Raw genomic sequence first — 27,269 nt, 5'->3', positions numbered from 1 at the left:
CTTCATGAAGGCCTAGATGTTATAACTAAGGTTCACTTAACCACTGTAATAAATGGGAAAGGCCAAATAATATCTGTCACTAAGGCAATGCAATTTAATTTTGCCGTTTTCATGGCAATCAAGTTATACAGTATACTTTATTGGTTAGTAATCTTGACGTTGGGACATTATCTTTCAAATTAACCGCGAAGAATTCGTAATATCCTTAAGTGGCAGCTGGGGCATCTTTATCTATTGGAAATGCAGCTGTAGAGCTTAATTCAGCAGTTTCCGCAGTGGCCGCTGGAGAATATTTATGTCTATTATCAATGCAAATTAAGGGATTGATCTTGTAGATCTCATAGTTGAATTTAGAGGCACATTTCTCTATTGGCAATGCAACTCTAAGACTTGATTAAGCAGTTATCATAGTGGCAGCTGTGTCATGTTTTATATGGGTATGGCAACTTTAGGGCGTGACCATCGAAGTATATGACACAACTGACCTACCAGTTACCAAAGTGTCAGCTGGGTTATGTCTTTATATGGGTTTGACAACTTTGGGTCATGACCTAGCAGCTACCATAGTGGCAGCTGGGTCACGTTTTTCTATGGGCATGGCAACTTTAGGACATGACCTTGCATTTACCACAGTGGCAGCTGAGACATCTCTTGTTGCATGGTAACTTTAGGGATTCATCTAGTAGTTACCATAGAGGCGTTTGGGATATATTTTTCCATTGGCATGGTAAATTTAGGGTCTTATGTAGCAGTTGCAATAGCTGGGGCATAATTTCCTGTTGGAAATGCAACTTCAGGGCATATATTTTCCAGTGATATTGTAACTTTAGGCCATCATCTAGCATTTGCCATAGTGGCAGCTGGGACATCTCTATTGCCATATGGTAACTATAAAGCTTCATCTAGTCATTTCCACAGTGGAATTTGCGACATATTTCTATATGGCGTATCAACTTTAGGTATACCAAATAGCAGTTGCCATAGTTTCAGCTGGGGCATAGTTTTCTATTAACATGGTAACTTAAGGCTTGATAGTGTTTCCATAGTGGCAGCTGGGCTGTGTTTATCCATTTGCATTGCAGCTTCAGGGATAGATCCAGCAATGATTTGGCAAGTTTATGTATTGGCATTGAAACTTTAAAATCCACGGTTCTATCAGTTGTTATCGTAGCAGCAAGGATAAATCCATCGGGTCATGAGGTCCCTTGCAAATTATTACTTGAAGAAGCAGTTTATACAATGGTGGTCGTTGAATCTGAGCTGCAGTTACCATTAAAGCGTTAGTGCATCAACCAGCTCAAGCTTTATATTTTTCTGAGGTATGTGTAGTTTTTACTTGCCACCAGATTAGCACGGGTTCGTATTCTGGTTCCTCTCAGATCTCGTGTTTACAAAACAACTAATCAGCTCCAACTTATATTATACTAGCTGTTGTACCCGTGCTTTGCAACGGGAAGAGGACACAAAATAGAAACATTTTAATCATTATCTCTTGCATATAATAGTTACAGATCTGCCAACGCTTTTAGAAACAAAATTCAACTTTTATAGCGGTAATAGAAACGTTTAAGTTATGACTTTTAAATCTGGTAAGTAGTGGATACCACCATTTTGGTTTTGATTAATTTAAAATCTTGTGGAGGCTGATATGAGAAAAACCGACCAAATCTTCGAGTAAAACTTGAACATGATTTGCCAGATTTTCCTTCATCTCCCTTAATTACACATCTTTTAATTTATTATTGACATTTTAAATTTCAATTTTGAAGTTGCTAAAATTCTAATTATTAAATTTAAATATCTTTCTTAAACTCTTCTTTACATTAAATCACAAATCCTTTCATCTTCAGTTTTTTCACTCACAATAAATCATTAGCAAAACTAAGTCAGCTGTTATAAACTTTAGAAATATTGCTGTGCCTTATCAATACAGTCTTTTGAAATAATATTAAAGAAACTATATCCATAGGTACTATAAAAAAATTCAAACAAATAATTTAGCATTAAAGACAGCAGACAAAACTAATATGATTATCAAAGCATCAAGGACTAAAAAATGTAATAGCAAATACAGAATATGTTTAATTGCATCTCTGATTCTACTATACAAAAATATCAACAAACAACTTAATGTACAAACCAGTTCTTTTAATCAGTTCCATCGTCCATTGCCTTTACATTTTCACACTTGCATTAGGAAAACATAGTAACAGATATTTCATTGATTTTAGAAACAAAAGAACACTGTGTACTGCTTTGTTTTATGATATTTTCCTTGGTTTAATTTAATCAGTGGTGTAGCAAAACACAAACAATAAATTTATCAAATAAAGTAAAATTTGAACTGAAAGCTATGTTAAGATAAAATAAGAGTATTTTGTATTACCGCACATATACAACAGATTTTAGAAAACAAAAATCAAAGACAATTTAGTTATTGATGGTATTCTATAGTTTAATTTAAGCATAGGTTTGGCAAAACACAATAACTTAATTTACCTAAATATACATATAAAAAACAATGTGATGTGCAAAGTATAGTTAATCTAACACATGTGAAGCAGTTTGAATTTATTTAAAGTAGCCTCCAAATTCATACAAAACATCTATACATTGTAATTTTCATACTGTTTCCATGAAAACGTATCAATAACATTATTTTCACTTAAGATTATTAACTTAAGACGCTTTAAAAAATCCAAAGCAGAGCCAGAGTTGATACAGCAACGGTTATAAAATCTTTTTTTTCTATAATCATTGACATAGTTTTAGAATAAATAATCCATGATAAAATGTTAGATCAAAATAAACCTACCTCATATTTATGGAAAATATTATTTCTATGTATCAGCTGTCTGAAATTGTGAATTATGCAGTTTAGCAGTTCTTCTTGTTTATATTTAAATGTCAAAGCAAAATGTAAACAAACATTGTTAGTGTTCTCATCACAGCCATGGAGACCAATCAATATTTACTTTCAAAATGTTCACCTAAGAACTTTTAAAACCAAAGGGGCAAAGCCTACGGTCAGTATCGAAATGTGAATAGTCCTATAATGGTCCTTGGTATGGTAACTATATTTTTGTAAAATTTAAGCCCAGTTAGTTCAGTAGTTTTTGCACCTATTAGTAATACACATACAGACAGACACCATTAGATTTTTATATTAGCGAATTTCCCATATAGGGAATAAGCTATTACCGTAGTACTCATGGTAAGACCTGGACGCGGGACCGATTTTTTTTTCATTTTGAGGTCCCTAGAGGCCAAAAACACCATCCGTTCAAATTCATATATATATATATATTTATATATTTATATATATATATATATATATATATATATATGTCCGTTAGCACGATAACTCGAGCAAAAATGATACGATTTTGATGAAATTTGGTACAAACGTGTAAACCTACGTTTATTCGAACGAGTTCGCGATCCAGCATGATCGGACCATGGGAACGGGGGTTTACGGGGGGTTTTATGGGGTAAAAATAGGGTTTTCCCATTTTTGACCCAAAATCATAAAATTTAGCAATTTCTTTCCAAACCATTTTGCAGAGCTTAAAAAAACAAATAATTTAGTATATTGAAGCGTTATTATGCGCCTAATGGTTACGGAGAAAATTCCAAAAAATTGTAAATTTAAAATTCCCATGTTATTCTTAAGCGCTAAGTGATAAGATGAGGTTTCGGGATATAGATTAAATATAAGAATAAGTAAATTGTTGTAGTTTGCTTGTTTATGAACATATTTTGATCAAATTTGGAAAATGTTTTTATTTCTTACTAACTATTAACGTTTTACAAAAAAAAAAAACAGTTTTACCCTCCCTGATGCAGCAAACCTAAGTACTAGTTAAAATAATTCTATTTAAATAGAGAATAAAAATGTTATATTTTTAAGTAGACATTTCAGTGTAAATCCAATCAGTCAAATGGAAATTCGCTTAGTCTGCAGGTTTGCTGCGGCGGGGGTATTATATAATAGTATAGATATAGAAGTATAGATATAGATAATCCACTAGCAGAGTACCCGTCCTTCGTATGGAGTTGGCGTATAAGTATAAAATGCTTATTGCGATTATACTCTAGTTTTGCGATTGCAATGAGGGAAGATAAGGTTTGAGAGAATTTGGTTCTTTATATTTACGGTATGCTATAGTATTACAGATTAGTATATACAGTATAGTATTACACATCTACCACAGCCATTCTGTTATACCACTGCACTTAAACAATATAAAAAAGTAAATTATCAAACATTCACACAAAATCACAAATTATGTATTAAATTAAAAAAATTAACATTACTGTAAACAATCCTACTTTGACAGTTCTCATTGTGTAGGGGTTCCCCTGATGTTGATGTAACAATGCCTTTCTTATACTAGAATATTTCTTCATTTAAATTTTGTCAAAATGATGAGTTAGAACAATGACTGTCAAAGGCATTTTTGTTATGCTCAAATCCCACGTCAGGTCTTATTATATTTATAATTTATCATCTGTGCGAGATGCGGATAGTCCAGGGTTTGGATCACGAACCCTCGGCCCTGGAGATCGAGATTCAAAGCCGTTCATGCTGTCTGATGATGTCTGATGCTGTACTTTTAGTGGTCTGATAATTCCTAAATCCGTGGTTTGAAACCATCTTTATTTCTTCCGCTCAAAACCATCGCTTTTTCCCATCGTATTTTTACCCATCTAATTTTTTTAAGATGGATTTTTCAGACCATGCAAACCTTCTCTTCGTTGAAAACCACAAGAGAGTAATTAATTGCTATCTCACCACATGGCACTTACTTTGTAAAAATATTTGTTTTTTAGCGAATTTCCCGTATAGGGGATAAGCATAGGACCTTAGGTTTCTTGGCAAGACCAAGACCCGATACCGATTTACTTTTTCGTTTTGATGTCCCCAAAGGTCAAAAACACCATCCGTTCGAATGCACATACCTACTGTATACATAGATTTATTTATTTACATATATTATGTATTTGAAATTAAAAATTCTTTATTGCTTAGCATACATAATTAAAGTATAGGCTAGTTGATTTAAAATAGTTGATAGCCTATGTATTCATGAGTTGGCAAGATAGTAATGAGTTTCAGATATTTTGGACAACACTTGCAAAACAACTTCAAATGAAGCCGCCTTTGCCTCTGTTTACAAAGTGATCTGTGCTAAAACGATTTGCGCTTTTGCTTTAGCGTTAGACAAACCAGAAGTTGCAAGTCACTATTTGAATTCCTGAAAACTCTTTGTTTGTACAACTGGACAAACACTATGAAGGTCCAAAGGTTACTTTTGTCTTTGGCGTCATTTAATCGCAAACCAACGAAACACAAAGATTATGTGTAAATTTATTGTTATTAACCATCTACAAGTACTGTAGTACAGTACAACATTTTTGCACAAGTTGAAGAAAAGGTTGGTACATGAAAAAATGCGCCTTACTTTAACCATACAAGATTAATGATACAATGAAAAGTAAAATGGCTCTTTCGACAGCCTCGTTCGCGAAATGAACGAGGGTTGAAAGGACACTTTTTCCCCTTGTAATGAACTATATTTTTCATCATATTGCAACATTATATAATAAAATAAGGTACGAAACAGATATACTTTCTATGTAAAGATAACGTCTCTTTAAAAAAAAACTTCCAACTTGTTTCCAATATTGCTAATGAAAATAAGCAGCTGTTTAGTGAGCGATTCAATCATTTCGTCTATTACGATTGTGTTAGTGTACACTATTATAGTTTGTCGTAATATTGAGAACAATTGAACAATTGATTGATAAAATAAATTCATACATACTTTCATTTCATATGATTGCTTCCAATCAAAGTTTACAACAACTGACTTTTACTCCCTAAGGACTAAAAGGGCTCTTTAAACACTGGAGACTAAAAAGGCTCTTTACTCCCTAGGAAGTAAAAGAACTACTTTAGACCCGCAAAGTATTTAAACGGCTGTTTTGCTGCAGTATGACGAAAAATCATATTATGTAGCCTACAGTTTGACAATATTTTTTAGAGAATATCCTAAACAGATAATTCAGGGGACCTTCATTTCAGATTTACTTTCTCCTTGTAGTTTCTTAAAGAAGTACAGTAAATAAATATTATTAATATCGAGTTTTCCCTTTGCCTGTGTGTACAATCTTAAATAGCAACTTAACAATGGAATTGCTTAAACTAAACTGGGATAGCCAGTACGCTAAACGATAGTGAACTTAGTTCTTATTCACCGGGTATTCCGCTCGATCGTTTTATAGTTTATGTTAAATTAGAGATTCTGTAGTTAACAATAAGTTGTCCTTAAAGTTTTTCTTGGTTGAACAGTCAAAAAATTTGACAGAAACCAGTCGCTTAAAACCACTCATTGGTGCAACGGCTACTCCATTATTCAAAGGTAATGTTTTTGGTACCTTAATTTGCCTGATCCAATTACATTTGTCCAACAAAAATCGGTAACCTTGGAGCTGGCCACTTTGGTGCGATGTCCACCCAGTATCAAGTCAATGTTTAAGCTACTTAGATCAAAGTTATCTAAAAGAATCAGCGGACTCGGAGGTGGCCACATTAGCTGGTGGCACTGACACAGAGGCACCAGCTAACTATTGTATGCTAATTGTTAAGCAATGACTGTCGCAGGTCTGTGTCGCTCAATCATAACGATCTACCAACTTTGGGGGGGACAATGGAAATTAAAAAGGAATCAAATTAACCATGATATAGTCTCGTTTAAAACCTGATGTGATGTTTGCAAACGAGAAGGAGCAAATGAATTACGACGTACGATTATGAAGTATGACGATATGAAGTACGATTGTCCTATGAATTATTATTTTAGTGGAATTAATTAGATCAGCTGTTTCAACTAAAAGAGTTGGTTCTGTGATATGCAAAAGCATTATAAATGTATAAGATTTACCAACAGGGTGCAGCACTGTTATTTTTTCATTATTTATGAAAACAGCTAATTTGAACTAAGCAGCAACAAAAAACTGTGATACGCAATGAGAACTGTCAAAGTAGGATTGTTTACAGTTATGTTTATGTTTTTAATTTCATGAATAGTTTGTCATATTTTGCGAAATTTTAATAATCTATCTTTCTCTATTGTGTACTTCACAGTGGTAGAACATTATGGCTATGGTAGATGTGTAATACTATAGCATACCGTAAATTTGAGGAAGCAAATTTTCTCAAACTGTGTCTTCTCACATTGCAATCGCAAAGATGGAGTATTAGTCGGGCCGTTGACAAAATAAATTTTCTGTTATTTAATTACTTTTATTGGGTAACACAGGTGTGGTCAGTGGCTCTGTACACATCCACACACACCAACACACCTAGACAAATTTACTCACACACAAACATCACTTCGAAATGCACTTTTTTGGGTTTAGTTGGGCTCAAAACAAACATATCCACCTAAAACTCAAACTCGAACATTTTTACGAAAACAATACTTTTTCCCATATAGGCCTACTGTGTATAAGGGGAGAATGCATACGCTTATCAGTTTACAACTAGTTTTCAGAAAACCCCCTTTAGCCTGAGAGGTCCAAATTTCTCTAACCCCCAAAACTGAGCTAACAACATTCTTTTGAGTACGTCTCCCTTATGTAGGGGTATTTTTATGACACAAATCTACCTCTTCACAGCAGACTACCGGTACAGACGAGAACGGCGTGGCGTCCGTGTGACATGTGTACGTCACGGCAGTGGTCATGCTCGACGGAAGTAGTGTAAAGGAAGCCCCTACCGTGACGTGTATCAGGGGTGTAAGCTTGTAACTTAGCTCCTAGAGTTACACGGGATGTGGTCTGCCGCGCTCCCAAACTCGGTAATGTCAGCATTAGTCACCAAGTTTGCGACTGTTAGCAGTTTTGTGTATCTTGAAATTGGAAGACACGGGATTGTGCCACTCAAAAGCAGCATTGCATTGTCGATACTGTCATGCCATTAGTTCGAATCTCTTAATCTCACAAAATTTGAACAAACTTTCAAATACACATGGACGATTCAGCTTGTCGGATTGGCTTGATCACATTTAATTGACAACCTGGATGTGTGTAGCAGATATAGCGCAAAATTCTACCTTTGGTCATTCCGAATTGACAAGCCGATTTGGACAAAGCAAGATACATTACAAAAGGTGGCTGTTGCATGATAGAGAATCATCGTGTTGATAATGCCAATGATTAGATGTTAAAGTGAATATAAAGTTTTGGTAGCAAATGCTAGATAAATAACAGTTAAACAAAATTAAATTTAAAATGTACAAGGCAGCTGATGATGCTCAGCTCTTGTGGTGGTTAATGGAGACCTAAGGCCACTTGGAAATTAAGCTGGGATCTTAAATGGAAATTCAAGATCTAGAAGATAACAGTTGGATCAGGCTTTCCTCTTGGGATGATAAATGCTGAATCTGGAGTGTTATGGCGAATCCAAGACCCCCTCTCATAAAAACTGCTAGTTTTATCTAAGATGGTGTTTCTTCATAATCTATAACTACGAAGAAAGTGGTAAAGAGACATGTTTGGTTTTGGTGGGAAAATAAAACTGCAGAAAAGAATTGCTGTATCAAGTTGGGGTTTTGCTGCATTGCTGCTAAAAACATCTCAGCTATTATTTTGACAAATGAAAGATCTATAAGGCAGCGGCTGAATGGGACACCTCTGGTTATATGATTGCAGCTGATTTCACTGTAATCAACTTGGATCAACGCCAGCCATCCTTATACTTTATACTTACTTGTACACATCTTTCAAGTTATCTCCCCCCATTTACCATATTCAGTATTTGTCAATCTTGTTTTCATTCAAAATAGTTTTAACGAAGTCTGCCACCCAAGAGATTTTTATGGCTTACACCTTGCACCTCTACAAGAGCTACCTAATTCCACAAGGCTTTAAATTTGGGTGTCTAGCGTAGCAAAAACTGCCCCCGTCAGCCACCTGCGTGTGTTTAGGCTGAGCATGTTTCCGCCCAGGGGCTGCTACCTGTTGAGAGAGACGGAATAAATGTGTCTGATAATACAGCATCCTGAAATGCTTACATGAGGACACAGATGAAATGTCTAAGAAAATACTGTAGGAAACAGTCAGTTAAATTTGGTGTGTTTTTAGCGTTTACGTTAAACGTTTACTGCATGTTTTACGTTCTTAGGAGACGGTCCAATCTATGGTCTGCTTTCTATCCAAACCCAACCTTTTGTTAGATGGTATCAATGATTGATTTTTTAAAGAGGCTGGCGGCCTGAATCCTGCATATGCTCGGGCCTGGCGTCGAGCATAGTATCAACGAAAACGAGGGGAGGGCCAATTTACTACTAGAATGAACTGTACTTATAAAGATTATTTGCGGCATCGGGAACGATATAGCTGTCTTGGATTCATAGTCCTTAGCTCTTCTGACTAAACCGGCTACCCGCCCATACACTGATTGACACCCAGAACTATGACGAATGATATCCAAGGCCAGATTCAACACGATAGATTATTATTGTTTTCAGAAATATTTTAAGTTTAATTTTTCGTAGCATAAGACTATGAATTGATATATAACAGAATAACAACATATTTTAAATTATGTTTCTTTGTTTCAGGCGCCGCGATGCCCAGTAACGGGAGCGCCGCGACGTCGCCGCGGGAGGAGCGTCCTCGTCCACTACCAGCGACCTCCGCCTACCATCACTCGGCGTTCGTGCCGGTGGTGCCCAGCAGAGCGCTGCACCTGTACCAGCCCGGGGACGAGCTCATGGCGATGATGGCTGACAAGAGGAAGGAGCTTGCGTTGAGGGAGGAGGCGGCGTGCGTCGCGGCGGCTCACGCGGCGGCGGCAATGTTGCTGCCCCACGGTGCGCCACCTCCAGCCCCGTACCCTCCCGGACTGTTCCCCCCGGGCGCCTCTTCCACCGGGTTCCCCCTGGCTCCCCCAGTGTTCCCTACGTCCTCGGGGCCACACTCGCACCTCGATCGAAGACTTCTGAGACCCCCTGGCCGGGCGTCTAGGCCCAAGAAGCAGTTCATCTGCAAGTTCTGCAACAGACAGTTCACCAAGTCGTACAACCTGCTGATCCACGAGCGCACTCACACGGACGAGCGGCCTTACTCGTGTGACATCTGCGGCAAGGCGTTCCGTCGTCAGGACCATCTCAGAGACCACAGGTGAGAATATGATCCTCAATTTGAAAGCAAGTGTATTTCACGGATTAGGAAAATATCTATTAACACCTTGAAGTGCAAACGGTTATGGTAAAGATGTCTTACCTTAACAATCAAAGTGTTGAACCTGCCTGTACAAAATATGCCAAGGATTAACTTAATCTTGTACACTGAAAAGGAATTAGTTTAGCCTATTAGTACATGTAGGTTTGTTACAAAATTGTTATTGCCTAGTGAGAAACATGAAAATATATTCCACGGTTAAACTAATATTCCTAGAGATACCTACTGTGGGTTGTGGCGTGATGCATACTACGCTACAATACAATACTACAATGCTCTCCCTTCATTTTCTATTGTATCAAAACTGTCTATTGTACAAAAGTAGGATTATTGTAACTAAAGAGTTTATTAAATATTACATATAATTTACCAAAGAATATAACTTTTGTCGATCTAATCTATGCAAACCTACATAGATTGTATAAAAAACTTCGTTAAACATACAATTCAAAGGTTTTTAAGCAAACCAATGTCTAAATCGCATTATTCTGATTTATGTAGACACTTTTGGCAATGACATTATTAAATTTCATTATGAGGAATCGCAAACTTGGTTTTTAATTATATTAATTATAAAAAAAAAAAAAACAGAGACAATTTAGAATATATTTTTATATATTATATAATAACATCTATTTTTCGAGATGCTCATTATCAGAATAAAAACAGGTAGGTTCCTGAATTGGAGTCGAGCAATCGAAGTAATCAAGAGAATGCAATTAAAGAATTGTTTAACAACTTGTTTGACGAGTTTGAACGATAGTTTTTATCACAATGCAAACAATCAAACAAAGCTTCTTGGTTTTAAATAATAAAACAATAAAACATTATTTCTTTGTTCTTGTGATTCTCTTTCAAGTTTTCATATTACAATTACGATTTATTACAGTTATCAAAAACTATATATTACAGATACTATTTAGACCGGATTTGTTTCATTCTCCTCGAAATTCAACGCTGATACAGAAAATGACGTTCTTTTTCCGCGGAAAATTGCGATAAACCCGAAAAAGACCATAAAACATTTTTTTACCAAACCACGTTATGTGGGTACTACTAACCGGAATAACATGCAGATCACAAATATGCAAGGAGTTTTTGGAATTAGGTTAGATTAGGGACGTAAAATATGTTGTTGTGTAGGTGTAGAGGGTCTACCGGACTGTTAATTTTGTTGAACCCATATATAGGCCAGTAAAATTAGATTTGAAATTGGCCGTGATTGGAAATAATTTCTGGAAAGCTGGAAACTCTTTTGACGTGTCTATTTTATATAGAAGTAAAAGGATTTAAAGTGTTTTTTCCATTTTCCAATTTTTTCAATTTTTCCAGGTGGGCTTTTTACCTCGGACCTCAAAACCCTTTAAATTTAGTTTTTTGTTTTTGCCAAAACTTCAAAAAGCTATCCATCCTAATGAAAAACGCATCGTAATATAATTGTAGAGCACAAAATTTCGCATTGATTGACTATCTACTGATGAAAATCGAGCTATTTATAGTAATTTAAACAAAGTCAAAAAACATTGCATATTATTTCACATTTATATTACTTCTAGAAAATCGATTCCAAGTGACCAAGTACATCAGTTTTTGCAAAGTAATTAATACAAACTTAAAAATAACTCATCAGATTTTTTTGTCTCTTTTGTGGAGAATCTAGAATTGCAGGTCTTACTTCCTTCTCCTCTGTACTGTACACCTCATCCAAGTCACATTGCGCGTCATAGCTTATTTTTTGGATCATCTTCCTCTGGTGGAATTAGTGCAAGAAACACCTTTACAGTGGTAGCAAATTGTTGTACAATTGACTCCGTTCTTCAACGCTGTTTTGTACCTGTTTGGGGAAAGGGAAAAAGTGTTTATTAAAACAGGCAAAAGTTTCTTTGGGTAGGAAACCTACGAATGTTTAGGACAGTAAAAAGTACTGTATGTGTTTGGATTTGATAAGATAGATAACGACTATTTTCGTAAAGCTCAACTGTACGGATATATACTAATTTCGTACATATACAAAGTGAATAAAGAGATGAAAAGCTTATTTAGGCGCTTGGGTTTGAATTCCGGCACAAAGTACCAAAAAAGTCGATCTAAAAGAACGGAATTGTGCTACGGAGTTATTATGCAACGAAATTATGAGACCCTAAAAATTATATAATCTAATCAAACGTGTTAAAACTACAGTAACTTAAATACGTTTAAAATCAATGTACTACGTTTGGTGCATAAACTCGTTGTGTGCGCTATACAAATGTAGCATATAGTGGAGTTTTACAAACTTGGTTCTGAATGCGTCACACACCAGTCTCTGTGGTCCGCACACCTGGTCAGCTCGCCGCGACCGCCGCCATTTTGATATGTAGCTCCTCCGGCGGCTGGTAATTGCCTGCACGTAGGCTCGCCAGCTAGATGTTGCCATGTAGCCTGTGAGACTCTAGCCGCTCTGCTCTGCTCTGCTATGTCGACATTAGAACAACTGGTTTCAGCCGCAGGCAAATAGGTGTTTACATGTAACGAGCCAAAACAGCCGTCGGTCGTAGAATTTCAACCCTATGAAATTTAATTGGTTAAAATAAGTAACGAATTCTCCATGACTACATGCTCCGTGCTCTACTCACCCTGTAATTTCTATTTTGGGGGTTTTGAAAATCTTCATGAGAGTGGTCAAGAAATATTGTAATCATTTAGAAGAGAGAATTTATTTTTAAATTATTGAAGTTAGTCGGATTTCAAATTTAAATTATGTACTTACGCTATGCTGTTATGATGACAACTGATTTTGGCTGCAGCTAAAGATATTTTCACTAGTTAAAACAGCCGTCAGTTGTAGAATCTGAACCCTTTGAGGATGAAATAGTTAAAATAGGAGTAACGGAGTCAAGGAGCTCACCTCGCCTTCTAAAAGTCTCCGGTTTTGGACAACGTTTAGTAAGCTCAATGTTTAGACTAGTATAAAGCTTTCAGGAAAGAACATTCATTGTTGATAGAAGTTTGACGACGCTGGTAATTATTTCAGCAAAAGAACGAGAAGAAAAATAAAGAATACAAATGCCATCTATATATTAATAGGCAAGCATGTTTCTTTAAAACCTTTTTTCTCAGCTCGTGTGCATCACAGGAAAAATCTACGGATACTGTTAGAAAGATATTTTCCTGTAGATGTGCAGAATCCCTTTAAAAATTAAAATAGGGTCAAATATAAGTACAAAAAAATGAATTCGAAAAAAAATAACATGGGCTTTATAGGTTGTCATGCTGGTGACGAAATAACATCCTACTAATATTATAAATGAGAAAGTTTGGATGTATGGATGTATGTTTGTGACAAGTGAACGCGAAAAATACTGGTCGGATTGGGCTGAAATTTGGCATGATGATAGCTCACATTCCCGATTAACATATAGGCATATTCTTATTTCAAAAATCCTTTCGGGCTCCGCCCCAGTGGCTCTGGAGTTTCCCATGTTAACCTTATGAGAAATGGAATTATTGAATCTTTTAACAGCTGTTTCAATTAAACAAGTTGGTTCTGTTCTATGATGTTCAATAGCATTAAAGTTACAAGGATTACCAACAGGGTGCAGCACTATTATTTCTTTTACATTTATGACAACAGCTAATTTGCAACCAAAAGGTGAGTGAGCGTAGCGAACGAACTTCAACCTGGAGGCGAGTTAGCGTAGCGAACGAGTTAACCTGAAAGCAATTGAGCGCAGCGAACGAGCTCCAACCTAAAGGTGAGTGAGCGTAGCGAACAAACTTCAACCCATGGTGATTGAGCCATGCGAACGAGATAATCTTGAAAATTAAGAAGTTAAACGGGGCAAAGCCCGTGGGTTACAGCTAGTCGTAATATAAAGATAAAATCAAAACCAATGGAATAAATTACAATCAAATGTTTTATTTACAGCGTGGGGTGAAAATAGAGAAGCCTGTACCAAGGCAACACAGTGTTGCCTTGCCTGTACATTTGACCTTTGACTATCAATATAATATTGGTAATTATTGACCAATAGTCAATGCTTTGTCTTACAACTAGACATTCCATCACCATGTTAAAGTTGAAGCCAGTTTTTAAATTAAATTCGTCGTAGTTAATGTGAGCCACCAACAGATTGCGCTTATCTAAATGGCAAATTTCTGTTGAATACACGATGTTTTTACCAAGTCAAAGTTATGGAATGACTTATTATGAGCTATAGCAACTGTTATGACCCATCAACTTTGTCAGCAACAAAAAAGGTAGAAAATAATTGTAGACAGGCATCAGGGCTAGAGATATACAGATACGCATTATGGGGCTGGCTCACACACACATGACTACATGTTTTTTTTTTAATAAAAAAATGTCAATAGCTGGTCCATATAGATTATATCTCTACTTCAGTATTCAATAGTCAATGCGTGTATATTACATATTTTTGGTCGAGTTTTCGACCACTGGACGACCTCTAGTATTAGTTAATACGCGTAAGAAGCAATAAATTCAGTCTGAGCTAGCCGTCAGTTCATCAGGTCATGGGGAAATAAGAATCCATACCTTTGCAATTACTTCTTTTGTACGACTCTTCTTTGGACTGTAATGCTTCCGGTGAAAATTGCTCTAAATAGGAAAACAACATTTATCTAGTATTCAATCTTCAATTTATGTTCAATTAAAGATTAAGTCCTTTAAAAATGTAAAAGCCGTTGTACCGAACCGACTAGTTGAACATTTAGAGCAAGTGCATTAAAAAAGGCGAGTATGTTGTGAGTATAAATATTTTGGGACTCGTAAAACTAACAAAACAGCAGTTTGGCTAAAGTGAACAAAAGAAATTTCGTTTTAAGCTGGACTTCCTTATAAAATAACTGAACTGAGACATCTGCATATTAGCTTCCATCAATGGGCAGCGAGATGGGTGTTGTTGAAGAGGCTGTTTGACCAGGCATCGCATTGAGCTTCAAAGAAATTACCACGATTTTCATATTACTCATTCCTTTAGTTAGTTACCTACTCGTCTTAGACTAATCGTAAGCAATAATTCGCACCATCCATCGATTCATTATTAAATCCTGATTTCCAATGAAAACATTTCTCTGTCAGAAACTTCAGTACACCACTAGTACGTTATCCTCTGCTAACTAAGAAATTATGTTAACCTTTTACAGCATATCAGTTCTATTAAGGATACGTCCACCAATTTCAAAACCGTAACATCCTTCCGTAAATCTATCCAAGGACATAGCGACGTGTTCTTCTCTGATAGCGTCTGTGGCCATGAGAGTCTGGGTCCGAGATCTCTAGACGAGACTATGCTACAACTACGAGACCGTCGTCGTCGCCGCGAGCCGAGGTGTAGCAGCGGCGTGTGGGGCGACTACAGCCACAGGTGCAGAGCAAGAGAGAGAAAGAGGAGAGAGAGGGAGAGACAGAAGGAGAGGTAGAGAGAGAGACCTAATGATCCGTCGGAACGGCATTCCTCGGCGTAAGGAACGAGATCACCCTCTCCCTCCTCAGCAGCGGTCGCCAGGCTACTTTTATTTTGTCTTTAATGGTGTTTGCGTTTATTAAAAAGATGGTAATGGTCAACAGTTATTGTGTGGGCATTTTATAAGCTTGCGACTCAGCTGGGGCGAGCTTTGTTCCACTGAATGGCTGTTTGTTAAAGGTGATTAGGCTGTGTCAATCACCGCTGTTGTCGGAGGCCATCTTTGTGTACTCTGGGAGAAACTTCCCACTGCTTCCGCTGAAATAGTCTTGTCGAGTTATTCCCAAATAAGGCAACTCTTTACGTTATTTCCAACGTAAATCAAAAGTCATGGGACAAAATTGAGATGTCTGTATTATCGAGGAGTTTGGTATACCTCGAGGAAACTGCTTAGGTCAGTATTTTACAGTTTGTTCTCCAAAAACTAAGAACTAGTTATGGGCTTACACGAGTTTTCATCCGTGCACACATTTACGCTAATTGAGAACTATTCCCCACATGTCTACTAGAGTGTGGCTTTCCTAGAGCTCTATTTAATCAAACCTGCTTCCAAACTCTTCTCCAACCTGAAGAATAAAACACCAGGAGTGACGTAAAGACTTACGCCGATAGAGTACTGGGATTCAACGAAAATTCTTACTCGCAATTCTCTTATCGAAGCAGACTATATCATATTAAAATGCTAAGTGTAATACCTCAGATGAACATGAATATGCTCATTGTTGTCTGTCAAATTTTAAGTCAGGGTCTTTAATGTTGTTTAAATGTTCACCACACATGCATCACACGATTGTCTATACAGTAATCATTAACCCTCCTTCAGAGTATCCCTGCCGCATCTTTTAACCATGAGTGGATAAACATAAAGATTCGTTAGTCTCTGAGCTGCAAGAAGTGCGAGAGTTGTGAAAGGTACTAATTAGCCTTACAAGGATGTCCCAGAGTATGAACGGTTCAATGGTCCAATACTGAGAGTCTTGTGAGGCTGAGGCTCAAAGAAGCTCGTTGTCAGACGTTGCCTCTGGATCTTCATCATCATGAAACATGCTAAGTTGGAACCTTGCATCGTTACAATCATTGTAAAATTTATGATCATAACTAATATTACAAATGTGAAAGTTTGTGTGTTTGAAGTTCAATCACGCATTTTCGGTCGGATTTGGCTGATATTTGGCATTACGTTAGTTCATATTCCCAATTAAAATTTAGTTTTAATTGCAATTTGATCGCTGTAGAATCTTTAATGGTAATATAATTTTTTTAAACTGTGTGTGACTAAATGAGTAATGATAATATCTTATTTTTGCGACCGTAGGCGAAGCCACTACGGATAGTTATTGTAATAATTGTTATACTCTGTTTATATCTTATGATGTATGATATTTATGGTTATACCATCGCAGGCGAAGCTGTGGGTACAAGCTATTAGTAAATATATTTTAGTATTTTTAATGGTGTTTCTGCTCTTGATGAACGTTATTATGGTGGCAGTTTTTTATGAATACTTTGAATATTTTGAATTAGTCAGGGATTATTCGGCCACTCTTTGACCAACATGAGATCTTTTTATTTGAGAATTATGATTTAGATGATCAAATAAATAATTGCACTTAGTTTTAATGAATCTTTATATTGATTTTTTTAACTTATTGCATCTAAAACTAGGAGCTAAGAGAATGTTTATTAAACTAGGTAATTAGAAACTATTTTAGCTGGATTTGGGATTTCATCAAAACTTGTTGTCAGTTGAGTCTTGCAAAAAAGTGTATTTTAAATCAAAAATATTTAAAACTCGTAATACCTTATTCAAAGGAGAATTTTTAAGTACCTATGGTTCTACTTTACAGCATCGAGTGCTGAAACATATCAGGATTTGTCAAAGAAATTGAACATAATTTTTAAATCTATTTAATTTTGTCAATAATAACATAAGTTTCTTCCCCGTAGTTAATTCAACAAACCAAAACTAACTAAGGAGAAACCTAGTTTGTTAATAATCACCCAATAACAAATACCAAGTGCCAACTAAATCCAACCGGTACTAGACGAGAAGTTCGTCCTCACCGATCAAAATTATTGAATGGTTTTCATGACCCTGCTTTTACCAAAATAATTCGTGACTGATATTTTTTAACCGTACGAAACTTAGGCTTTTGGTAAACTACACTGATATTCAATAGGAGACATTTTCGTTTTTTTACAACTTAACCTTGTTCATCGGAAAATTTGATATTGTTCTTTCAAACCTCTATCTTTGACCACGACCTCACTAGCCATTAACATTATGTTCATGCCTGTGTAATATACAAAAGTTGCAATAACATTCTTGTTTAAAGTTCAAAAGTTAAAATTCTGTATTATCAACGCACAACGACATTTTAAAGGCTTGAGTCCTGCAAGGTCATGCTTCCCTTGAAGATTACACGTGTAGGTCGTCCCATGATATTCAATAGTTCACCTGAACCTCTTCTTAACCCATCTTCTCCTGTAGACCCGTGCAGAGTCGTACGCCGAGTCGCATGTCTGGGGCAGTCGCGCTACCGTCGTCGGTTTATGACCAGTTTCTCGCCCAGTTACTCTCGTCTGAGCTCCAACTGCGGTTTATTGTTTGTTTGCTACTCGCCGCTAAAACGGTGCTTTACTGATGTTCTAATCGCCACAGTGGCGCAGTATTTGTAAGTTCACTTAATTCTTGAACGCAAGCTGCTGCCCAATGATTGTCTTAGAGAAGTAGTTAATTTTTATACTATACTTGACCTGTCTGATTTTTTACGATGTCACATGAATCAGGGCATGATCATAGAACCACCGATCTCTCAATAGAGATATTGGTCTCTCAACAGATAATAGAGATCGATGCTTAGAACATACAGTAAAAAACTGGTCAAAAGTAATACCTTTGGAACTCTTAATTTACAGGGTTGTGTTTTTTAAATTCATAGTTGCGGATAATAACTATTAATTTGAGGTAAAATGAACTTTTCCTAAGTGTTTTGACCACACTACGTTTCAGGAACTCCTTATTTCAGGTGAACTTTTCCCGTCTTAATTTATGCCATTAATTCCTGGATAAGTACACATTGATCCCTCAGACTTCTAAAATATTAACCTGTAAATGATAAACCTAGTTCCCGTTGAGAAATAAAAGTATCTTCTTGTTTTCTGCAAAAAAACAAGGTGGATATTTTTATCAAACTGTTGAATGCCTTTGTAATAAACTTTGAATCTTCATAAACAAAAAGACGCAATATTTGTCTTAACTAAATCAATTTACTTGAACACATTAACATTGTTTGAATAACCTCGAGATAATGAAAGCTGCTTTCCAAGACAATATACAGCATTATGCGTCGATGAGCCCACACAGGCGCTGCGGCAAAGGTCCACATACACATGCACGGTATTCCAAGTAGGCTCAGCCGCAGCAGAACGAGTCGGCCTGTACGTATAATGATAGCCGGCATCAACGATTCTATTCAATGTAAATGAGGTTGGTAGACAATGGCTGCTTCTGCAGAGACAACGCTGGCCCACTTGTCTTCCTAATGAGAGATCATCCCAGATCGTCTGTGCACTCCTGTCATGTGACATCGGTAGCTGAACACAGGTCAGCACAAGTTGCTGTTGCTTAGACAATAAACGCTTATGCATAGACAACGCTAGTAATTGTCTTCCTGATGAGAGGTCATCCCAGATCGTCTGTGCACTCCTGTCATGTGACATCGGTAGCTGAACACAGGTCAGCACAAGTTGATGTTGCTTAGACAATAAACGCTTATGCATAGACAACGCTAGTAATTGTCTTCCTGATGAGAGGTCATCCCAGATCGTCTGTGCACTCCTGTCATGTCACATCGGTAGCTGAACACAGGTCAGCACAAGTTGATGTTGCTTAGACAATAAACGCTTATGCATAGACAACGCTAGTAATTGTCTTCCTGATGAGAGGTCATCCCAGATCGTCTGTGCACTCCTGTCATGTCACATCGGTAGCTGAACACAGGTCAGCACAATTTGATGCTGTTTAGACAATAGATGATTCTGCAGAGACAACGCTAGTACTCTTCTTCCTGATGAGAGATCATCCCAAATTGTCTTTGCACTTATTATGTCTTGTGACATCGGTAGCTGAACACAGGTCAGCACAAGTTGATGTTGCTTGGACAATAAACGCTTCTGCAGAGACAATGCTAGTACTTGTCTTCCTGATGAGATATCATCCCAGATCGTCTGTGCACTCTTGTCATCTCTCATCGGTAGCTGAACACAGGTCAGCACAAGTTGATGTTGCTTAGACAATAAACGCTTCTGCATAGACAACGCTAGTACTTGTCTTCCTGATGAGAGATCATCCCAGATCGTATGTGCACTCCTGTCATGTGACATCGGTAGCTGAACACAGGTCAGCACAATTTGATGCTGTTTAGACAATAGATGATTCTGCAGAGACAACGCTAGTACTCTTCTTCCTGATGAGAGATCATCCCAAATTGTCTTTGCACTTATTATGTCTTGTGACATCGGTAGCTGAACACAGGTCAGCACAAGTTGATGTTGCTTGGACAATAAACGCTTCTGCAGAGACAATGCTAGTACTTGTCTTCCTGATGACATATCATCCCAGATCGTCTGTGCACTCTTGTCATCTCTCATCGGTAGCTGAACACAGGTCAGCACAAGTTGATGTTGCTTGGACAATAAACGCTTCTGCAGAGACAACGCTGGCCCACTTATCTTCCTAATGAGAGATCATCCCAGATCGTATGTGCACTCCTGTCATGTGACATCGGTAGCTGAACACAGGTCAGCACAAGTTGATGTTGCTTAGACAATAAACGCTTCTGCATAGACAACGCTAGTACTTGTCTTCCTGATGAGAGATCATCCCAGATCGTCTGTGCACTCTTGTCATCTCTCATCGGTAGCTGAACACAGGTCAGCACAAGTTGATGTTGCTTGGACAATAAACGCTTCTGCAGAGACAATGCTAGTACTTGTCTTCCTGATGAGAGATCATCCCAGATCGTCTGTGCACTCCTGTCATGTGACATCGGTTGGTGAACACAGGTCAGCACAAGTTGATGTTGCTTAGACAATAAACGCTTCTGCATAGACAACGCTAGTACTTGTCTTCCTGATGAGAGATCATCCCAGATCGTCTGTGCACTCCTGTCATCTCACATCGGTAGCTGAACACAGGTCAGCACAAGTTGATGTTGCTTAGACAATAGATGCTTCTGCAGAGACAACGCTAGTACTTGTCTTCCTGATGAGAGATCATCCCAGATCGTCTGTGCACTCCTGTCATGTGACATCGATAGCTGAACACAGGTCAGCACAAGTTGATGTTGCTTAGACAATAAACGCTTCTGCAGAGACAACGCTAGTACTTGTCTTCCTGATGAGAGATCATCCCAGATCGTCTGTGCACTCCTGTCATCTCACATCGGTAGCTGAACACAGGTCAGCACAAGTTGATGTTGCTTAGACAATAGATGCTTCTGCAGAGACAACGCTAGTACTTGTCTTCCTGATGAGAGATCATCCCAGATCGTCTGTGCACTCCTGTCATGTGACATCGATAGCTGAACACAGGTCAGCACAAGTTGATGTTGCTTAGACAATAAACGCTTATGCATAGACAACGCTAGTAATTGTCTTCCTGATGAGAGGTCATCCCAGATCGTCTGTGCACTCCTGTCATGTCACATCGGTAGCTGAACACAGGTCAGCACAATTTGATGCTGTTTAGACAATAGATGATTCTGCAGAGACAACGCTAGTACTCTTCTTCCTGATGAGAGATCATCCCAAATTGTCTTTGCACTTATTATGTCTTGTGACATCGGTAGCTGAACACAGGTCAGCACAAGTTGATGTTGCTTGGACAATAAACGCTTCTGCAGAGACAATGCTAGTACTTGTCTTCCTGATGAGATATCATCCCAGATCGTCTGTGCACTCTTGTCATCTCTCATCGGTAGCTGAACACAGGTCAGCACAAGTTGATGTTGCTTAGACAATAAACGCTTCTGCATAGACAACGCTAGTACTTGTCTTCCTGATGAGAGATCATCCCAGATCGTATGTGCACTCCTGTCATGTGACATCGGTAGCTGAACACAGGTCAGCACAATTTGATGCTGTTTAGACAATAGATGATTCTGCAGAGACAACGCTAGTACTCTTCTTCCTGATGAGAGATCATCCCAAATTGTCTTTGCACTTATTATGTCTTGTGACATCGGTAGCTGAACACAGGTCAGCACAAGTTGATGTTGCTTGGACAATAAACGCTTCTGCAGAGACAATGCTAGTACTTGTCTTCCTGATGACATATCATCCCAGATCGTCTGTGCACTCTTGTCATCTCTCATCGGTAGCTGAACACAGGTCAGCACAAGTTGATGTTGCTTGGACAATAAACGCTTCTGCAGAGACAACGCTGGCCCACTTATCTTCCTAATGAGAGATCATCCCAGATCGTATGTGCACTCCTGTCATGTGACATCGGTAGCTGAACACAGGTCAGCACAAGTTGATGTTGCTTAGACAATAAACGCTTCTGCATAGACAACGCTAGTACTTGTCTTCCTGATGAGAGATCATCCCAGATCGTCTGTGCACTCTTGTCATCTCTCATCGGTAGCTGAACACAGGTCAGCACAAGTTGATGTTGCTTGGACAATAAACGCTTCTGCAGAGACAATGCTAGTACTTGTCTTCCTGATGAGAGATCATCCCAGATCGTCTGTGCACTCCTGTCATGTGACATCGGTTGGTGAACACAGGTCAGCACAAGTTGATGTTGCTTAGACAATAAACGCTTCTGCATAGACAACGCTAGTACTTGTCTTCCTGATGAGAGATCATCCCAGATCGTCTGTGCACTCCTGTCATCTCACATCGGTAGCTGAACACAGGTCAGCACAAGTTGATGTTGCTTAGACAATAGATGCTTCTGCAGAGACAACGCTAGTACTTGTCTTCCTGATGAGAGATCATCCCAGATCGTCTGTGCACTCCTGTCATGTGACATCGATAGCTGAACACAGGTCAGCACAAGTTGATGTTGCTTAGACAATAAACGCTTCTGCAGAGACAACGCTAGTACTTGTCTTCCTGATGAGAGATCATCCCAGATCGTCTGTGCACTCCTGTCATCTCACATCGGTAGCTGAACACAGGTCAGCACAAGTTGATGTTGCTTAGACAATAGATGCTTCTGCAGAGACAACGCTAGTACTTGTCTTCCTGATGAGAGATCATCCCAGATCGTCTGTGCACTCCTGTCATGTGACATCGATAGCTGAACACAGGTCAGCACAAGTTTATGTTGTTTAGACAATAAGTGCTTCTGCAGAGACAACGCTAGTACTTGTCTTCCTGATGAGAGATCGTCCCAAATTGTCTTTGCACTTCTGCCTTGTGACATCGGTTGCTGAACACAGGCCAGCACAAGTTGATGTTGTTTAGACAATAAATGCTTCTGCAGAGACAACGCTAGTACTCTTCTTCCTGATGAGAGATCATCCCAAATAGTCTTTGCACTTCTGCCTTGTGACATCGGTTGCTGAACACAGTTCAGCACAAGTTGATGGGATAGACAATAAACGCTTCTGCAGTGACAACGCTAATACTTGTCTTCCTTATGAGATATCGTCCCAAATAGTCTTTGCACTTCTGTAACATCGGTTGGTGAACACAGGTTGTAGTTATCCCTATAACTATAATATAGTTATAGTTAATAGTGCTGCACTCTGTTGGTAAACATTGTAACTTGATAATGCTATTGAACATCATAGAACCAACTTTTATAATTGAAGCAGCTGTTAGGATTCATTAATTCCTTTTAAATTAAAAACAATCATAAGTTTACTGCTTAACATGGTAAACTTAAGAACCACTGGGGCGTAGCCCGATAGTCTGATCAGAATAAACACCACTTATAATAGTTTTCCTAATCAATGTGCAAAGAATCAGTGTACCAATTTTCAGTCTTCTATGTAAATAGGATGTAGGAGAATTATAAGTGATAAGTGAGTGAGTGGTCAGTCAGTGAGGGCTTTGCATTTTATATGTTTGGATGCTATAGTATAGCACATCTACCATAGCCATAATGTTCTACCACTGCACCTAAACCATAGAAAAAATAATGTTCTCATTGTGTACCACAGCTTTTTGTTGCTAGTTGGTTAAAATTAGCTGTTGTCATAAATACTGTGATTGCAAAAAATAATAGTGCTGCACCCTTTTGGTAAACCTTATAACTTTTTAATGCTATTTAATATCATAGAACCAACTTGTGCCGTTAAAACAGCTGACAAAGATCTTTAATTTTTTTTTTAAATATGAAACTCCAGAGCCACTCGGGGTGGAGCCCGAAAGGATTTTTGAGATAAGAATATGTCTTAACAAACACCAAAAGTATGTATTGTGCAAACTTCTCAATTTTCACCCCACGCTGAAAATAAAACATGTGATTGGAATTTCTTCCATTTTATGTAGATTTCCTGTTTATATTTTTTTTATTTCGTCACCAACGTCGCCCATAATGTTATTTTTTTAATTTTAAATTATTTTTTTGTGCTTATTTTAATGGGATTCTGCACATGTACAGGCAAATATCTTTCCAACTGTACGCGAAGATTTTCCCTGCGATGCACAGGAGCTGAGAAAAAAGGTTTTCAATAAATATGCTTGCCTATTAATATATAGAACTAGCCCCATAATAAATCTCCATAAGAAAAGTTTAATTTCCATTTTTGACCCAATTAACATAAATATTCTCAAAATACAAATAAAACCTGCAAATATAATAGGACCGATAACCTTTCTTTTGGTACAACCCTCGTGTAAATCTGTCCAGTAGTGTGGTCAGGCTAGCTGACATAAGTTTTGCTCAAGTTTTTTTAAATTATAAGATTAAATAAATAGGAAACTTTTTAGGTACATGGGAGAATATAGAGTTATTTACCCCTAATTTAACACAACCTGCATGTCAATCGGGCCAATAGAACTCCAGATCTCACTCTTAATAGACTAAAAATTTTGCCCCATGTTAAATTGTCAATTAAAATTTTAATTTCCGTTTTTATAACATTTATTCGAGTAGGCTAACATCTGAAATCGAAGCAAAATGGGCAAATATACAGACAGTTACCTTTCATTTGGTACCTACCGCGTGTAAATCTGTCCAGTAGTATGATCAAGGTGGCTGTCGTAAGCTTACAAATTAGCCCCATGTTAAATATCCATAAGAAAAGTTTAATTTCCATTTTTGACCTAATTATAACATATATCTTCAAAATACAAATACAACCGCACATATAGGACCGATAACCTTTCTTTTGGTACAACCCGCGTGTAATTCGGTCCAGTAGTAAGGCCAGGCTAGCTGTCTTAAGCTTTAAATGTTGGCCCCATGTTAAGTCTCCAAAAGAAAAGTTTATTTTTCTATTGGCTCCTAGAGGTCGCCGTTGTCGAAAACTCGACCAAAAATATGTTATGTACAGACTCTATTTTCACCCCACACTGTAAATAAAACATGTGTTTTGAATTTGTTTAGATTTTGTGTTTATATGTCGTCACCAGCATGGCAACCCTTAAGACTCATGTAATTTTTTTTGAAATTTAAAATAAATTTTTGGTGCTTATTTGTTTAGGCTATTTTAATTTATAAAGGGATTCTGCACATCTACAGGCAAATATCTTTCATTTGGTACCAACCGCGTGTAATTCGGTCCAGTATAAGGCCGATATAGTTCGGTCCTTTTTGGTAAGGCTAGCCGTCATAAGTTTTGCAAAAGTTTTTTTTTAGTATATAAGACGAGAGCTTGCCACGTGTCGAAAACTCGACCAAAAGTAGGCCTATATTGTGCAAACTTCTCTATTTTCAACCCACACTGAAAATAAAACATGTGTTTGGAATTTCTTTAATGTTATCTTGATTTTCTGTGTATATTTTTTTGTTATTTCGTCACCAACATGGCAACCCACAAGACCCAAGTCAATTTTTTTTAATTTAAAATTTATTTTTGTGTCTATTTTTGAGCCTTTTAAATTTATAAAGGGATTCTGTTTATCTACAGGAAAATATCTTTCATTTGGTACCATCCATGTGTAATTCGGTTCAGTAGTATGGTCAGGCTAGCTGTCATAAGTTTTGCAAAAGTTTTTTAGTATATGAGATTTTCTGAGTTTTTTACAGTGTGGTGAAAAATTATGTTCGTACTACGGGCCGAAAGGGTTTTTTAGTAGTGAAAAATACTATTTCACAATACCTTATACCAATTACACTACAGTTGTTTAAAAGAAACAGACTAAAATGTACAATGTAAAATGTAAACGGGTTAATGTTTAACCACGAATTAAAAACACGACAGATAACTTGAGAGTTCTGACAATTCACTTAATGACTTGACCCCTTGGAATTACGACACGTGTTATATATACCATGCCCAATTTATGTGCGGGTGTTGGTGTACAATTTAGACCCTTTACAAACCGGTGTGCCCCAATAACTAACTGTCTCGGTTGATCCATTTTACACGCACAACGCTGTAATCGAAACGCGAGATCGACAACCCGGCATAACTTACGCCCTTAACATTTCACATTCGAATTTCTTATTGCACAAGCTGATACATTAAGTATGATTTCTTAAATGAATGGAATTTATTGCGGTAGTGTGAAATGTGGGTTGTCAAGTGATTAAGAGTCTGGCGTACAGCCAACGGTGCGAGAGCGTGCGAACTGTGGCGGTAGTGTGCTAGAGGAGGCTTATAATAGCAACGGTGTGTACTCTTGTGTGCTAGAGATACAAGATTTTACACCTTGAAGAGCTGGTTGTTACTGGGACAACTGAGTGATTTGCCAAGTCTACTCCGTGTATACCAACGGGCTACCATGTTAACCCACACCATAGAATCAGCAAGTTCACATAATAAAGAGAATCTTTTTAGTGGTAGAACATTGAGTTGATGTTGAAAAAGATCGAACAACTTTTTGACCATCCAGAACCGGGCCCAAAACCAATTTGAACGAGGGTCTTGGAAAATAACAGGTGCCTTATGGTAATTAGAATACCAAAAATTATCCTTTAAAAGGTTCTTACGAAACCCTCAAGGGTTACAATTTGTGTTAAGACAAACATACAAAACTAACATAAAGGGGATTTAAAACGTGTCAGGAGGAAAATAAAGATGTTAACCAATTACTGTACTAAAAGAATACGTGATAACTCTTGTCATTTATTGGGCGAAAAATTGGCAGTTAATGTTTTACTAAAACTAATCGTTTATTCTGTTAACTTTCATTGAAGTGCCTTGTAGACTTTCTATGTCCGCCCTAGTATAAATCGGATCTTACGACGGTAGTTTTATTTTCTAAATAAAAAAACGGGACAGACATATAATCAATCGGACTTAGAAACCCGTGTAATATCATAACAACCTTTGAGGTATACAATATGTTTCATTCATGATTCCCGAGGTCCTAAATATGTCTTACATTCAACTACATACTCAACTTATGTAAACGATAGACCAA

General features: G+C 37.5%; 1 protein-coding gene across 1 annotated transcript in view; it reads left to right on the top strand.

Annotated features, from left to right (window-relative positions):
• Positions 1–27,269, top strand: part of LOC128990674 (protein bowel) — a 33,899-nt gene that overhangs the window by 1,784 nt on the left and 4,846 nt on the right. The window contains exon 2 of the mRNA XM_054413180.1: positions 9,630–10,191. Within this exon, the coding sequence (XP_054269155.1) occupies positions 9,638–10,191 (554 nt within the window). The 5' untranslated portion in view covers positions 9,630–9,637. The remainder of the gene's footprint in view (positions 1–9,629; positions 10,192–27,269) is intronic.

The sequence above is a fragment of the Macrosteles quadrilineatus genome, unplaced genomic scaffold (assembly GCF_028750875.1).
Source record: "Macrosteles quadrilineatus isolate MER2022 unplaced genomic scaffold, UCM_ALF_1.0 Scaffold_3__2_contigs__length_128488019, whole genome shotgun sequence".
Lineage (NCBI taxonomy): Eukaryota > Metazoa > Arthropoda > Insecta > Hemiptera > Cicadellidae > Macrosteles > Macrosteles quadrilineatus.
The sequence above is the reverse complement of the archived record's forward strand: the minus strand, read 5'-3'. Positions and strand labels throughout refer to the sequence as shown.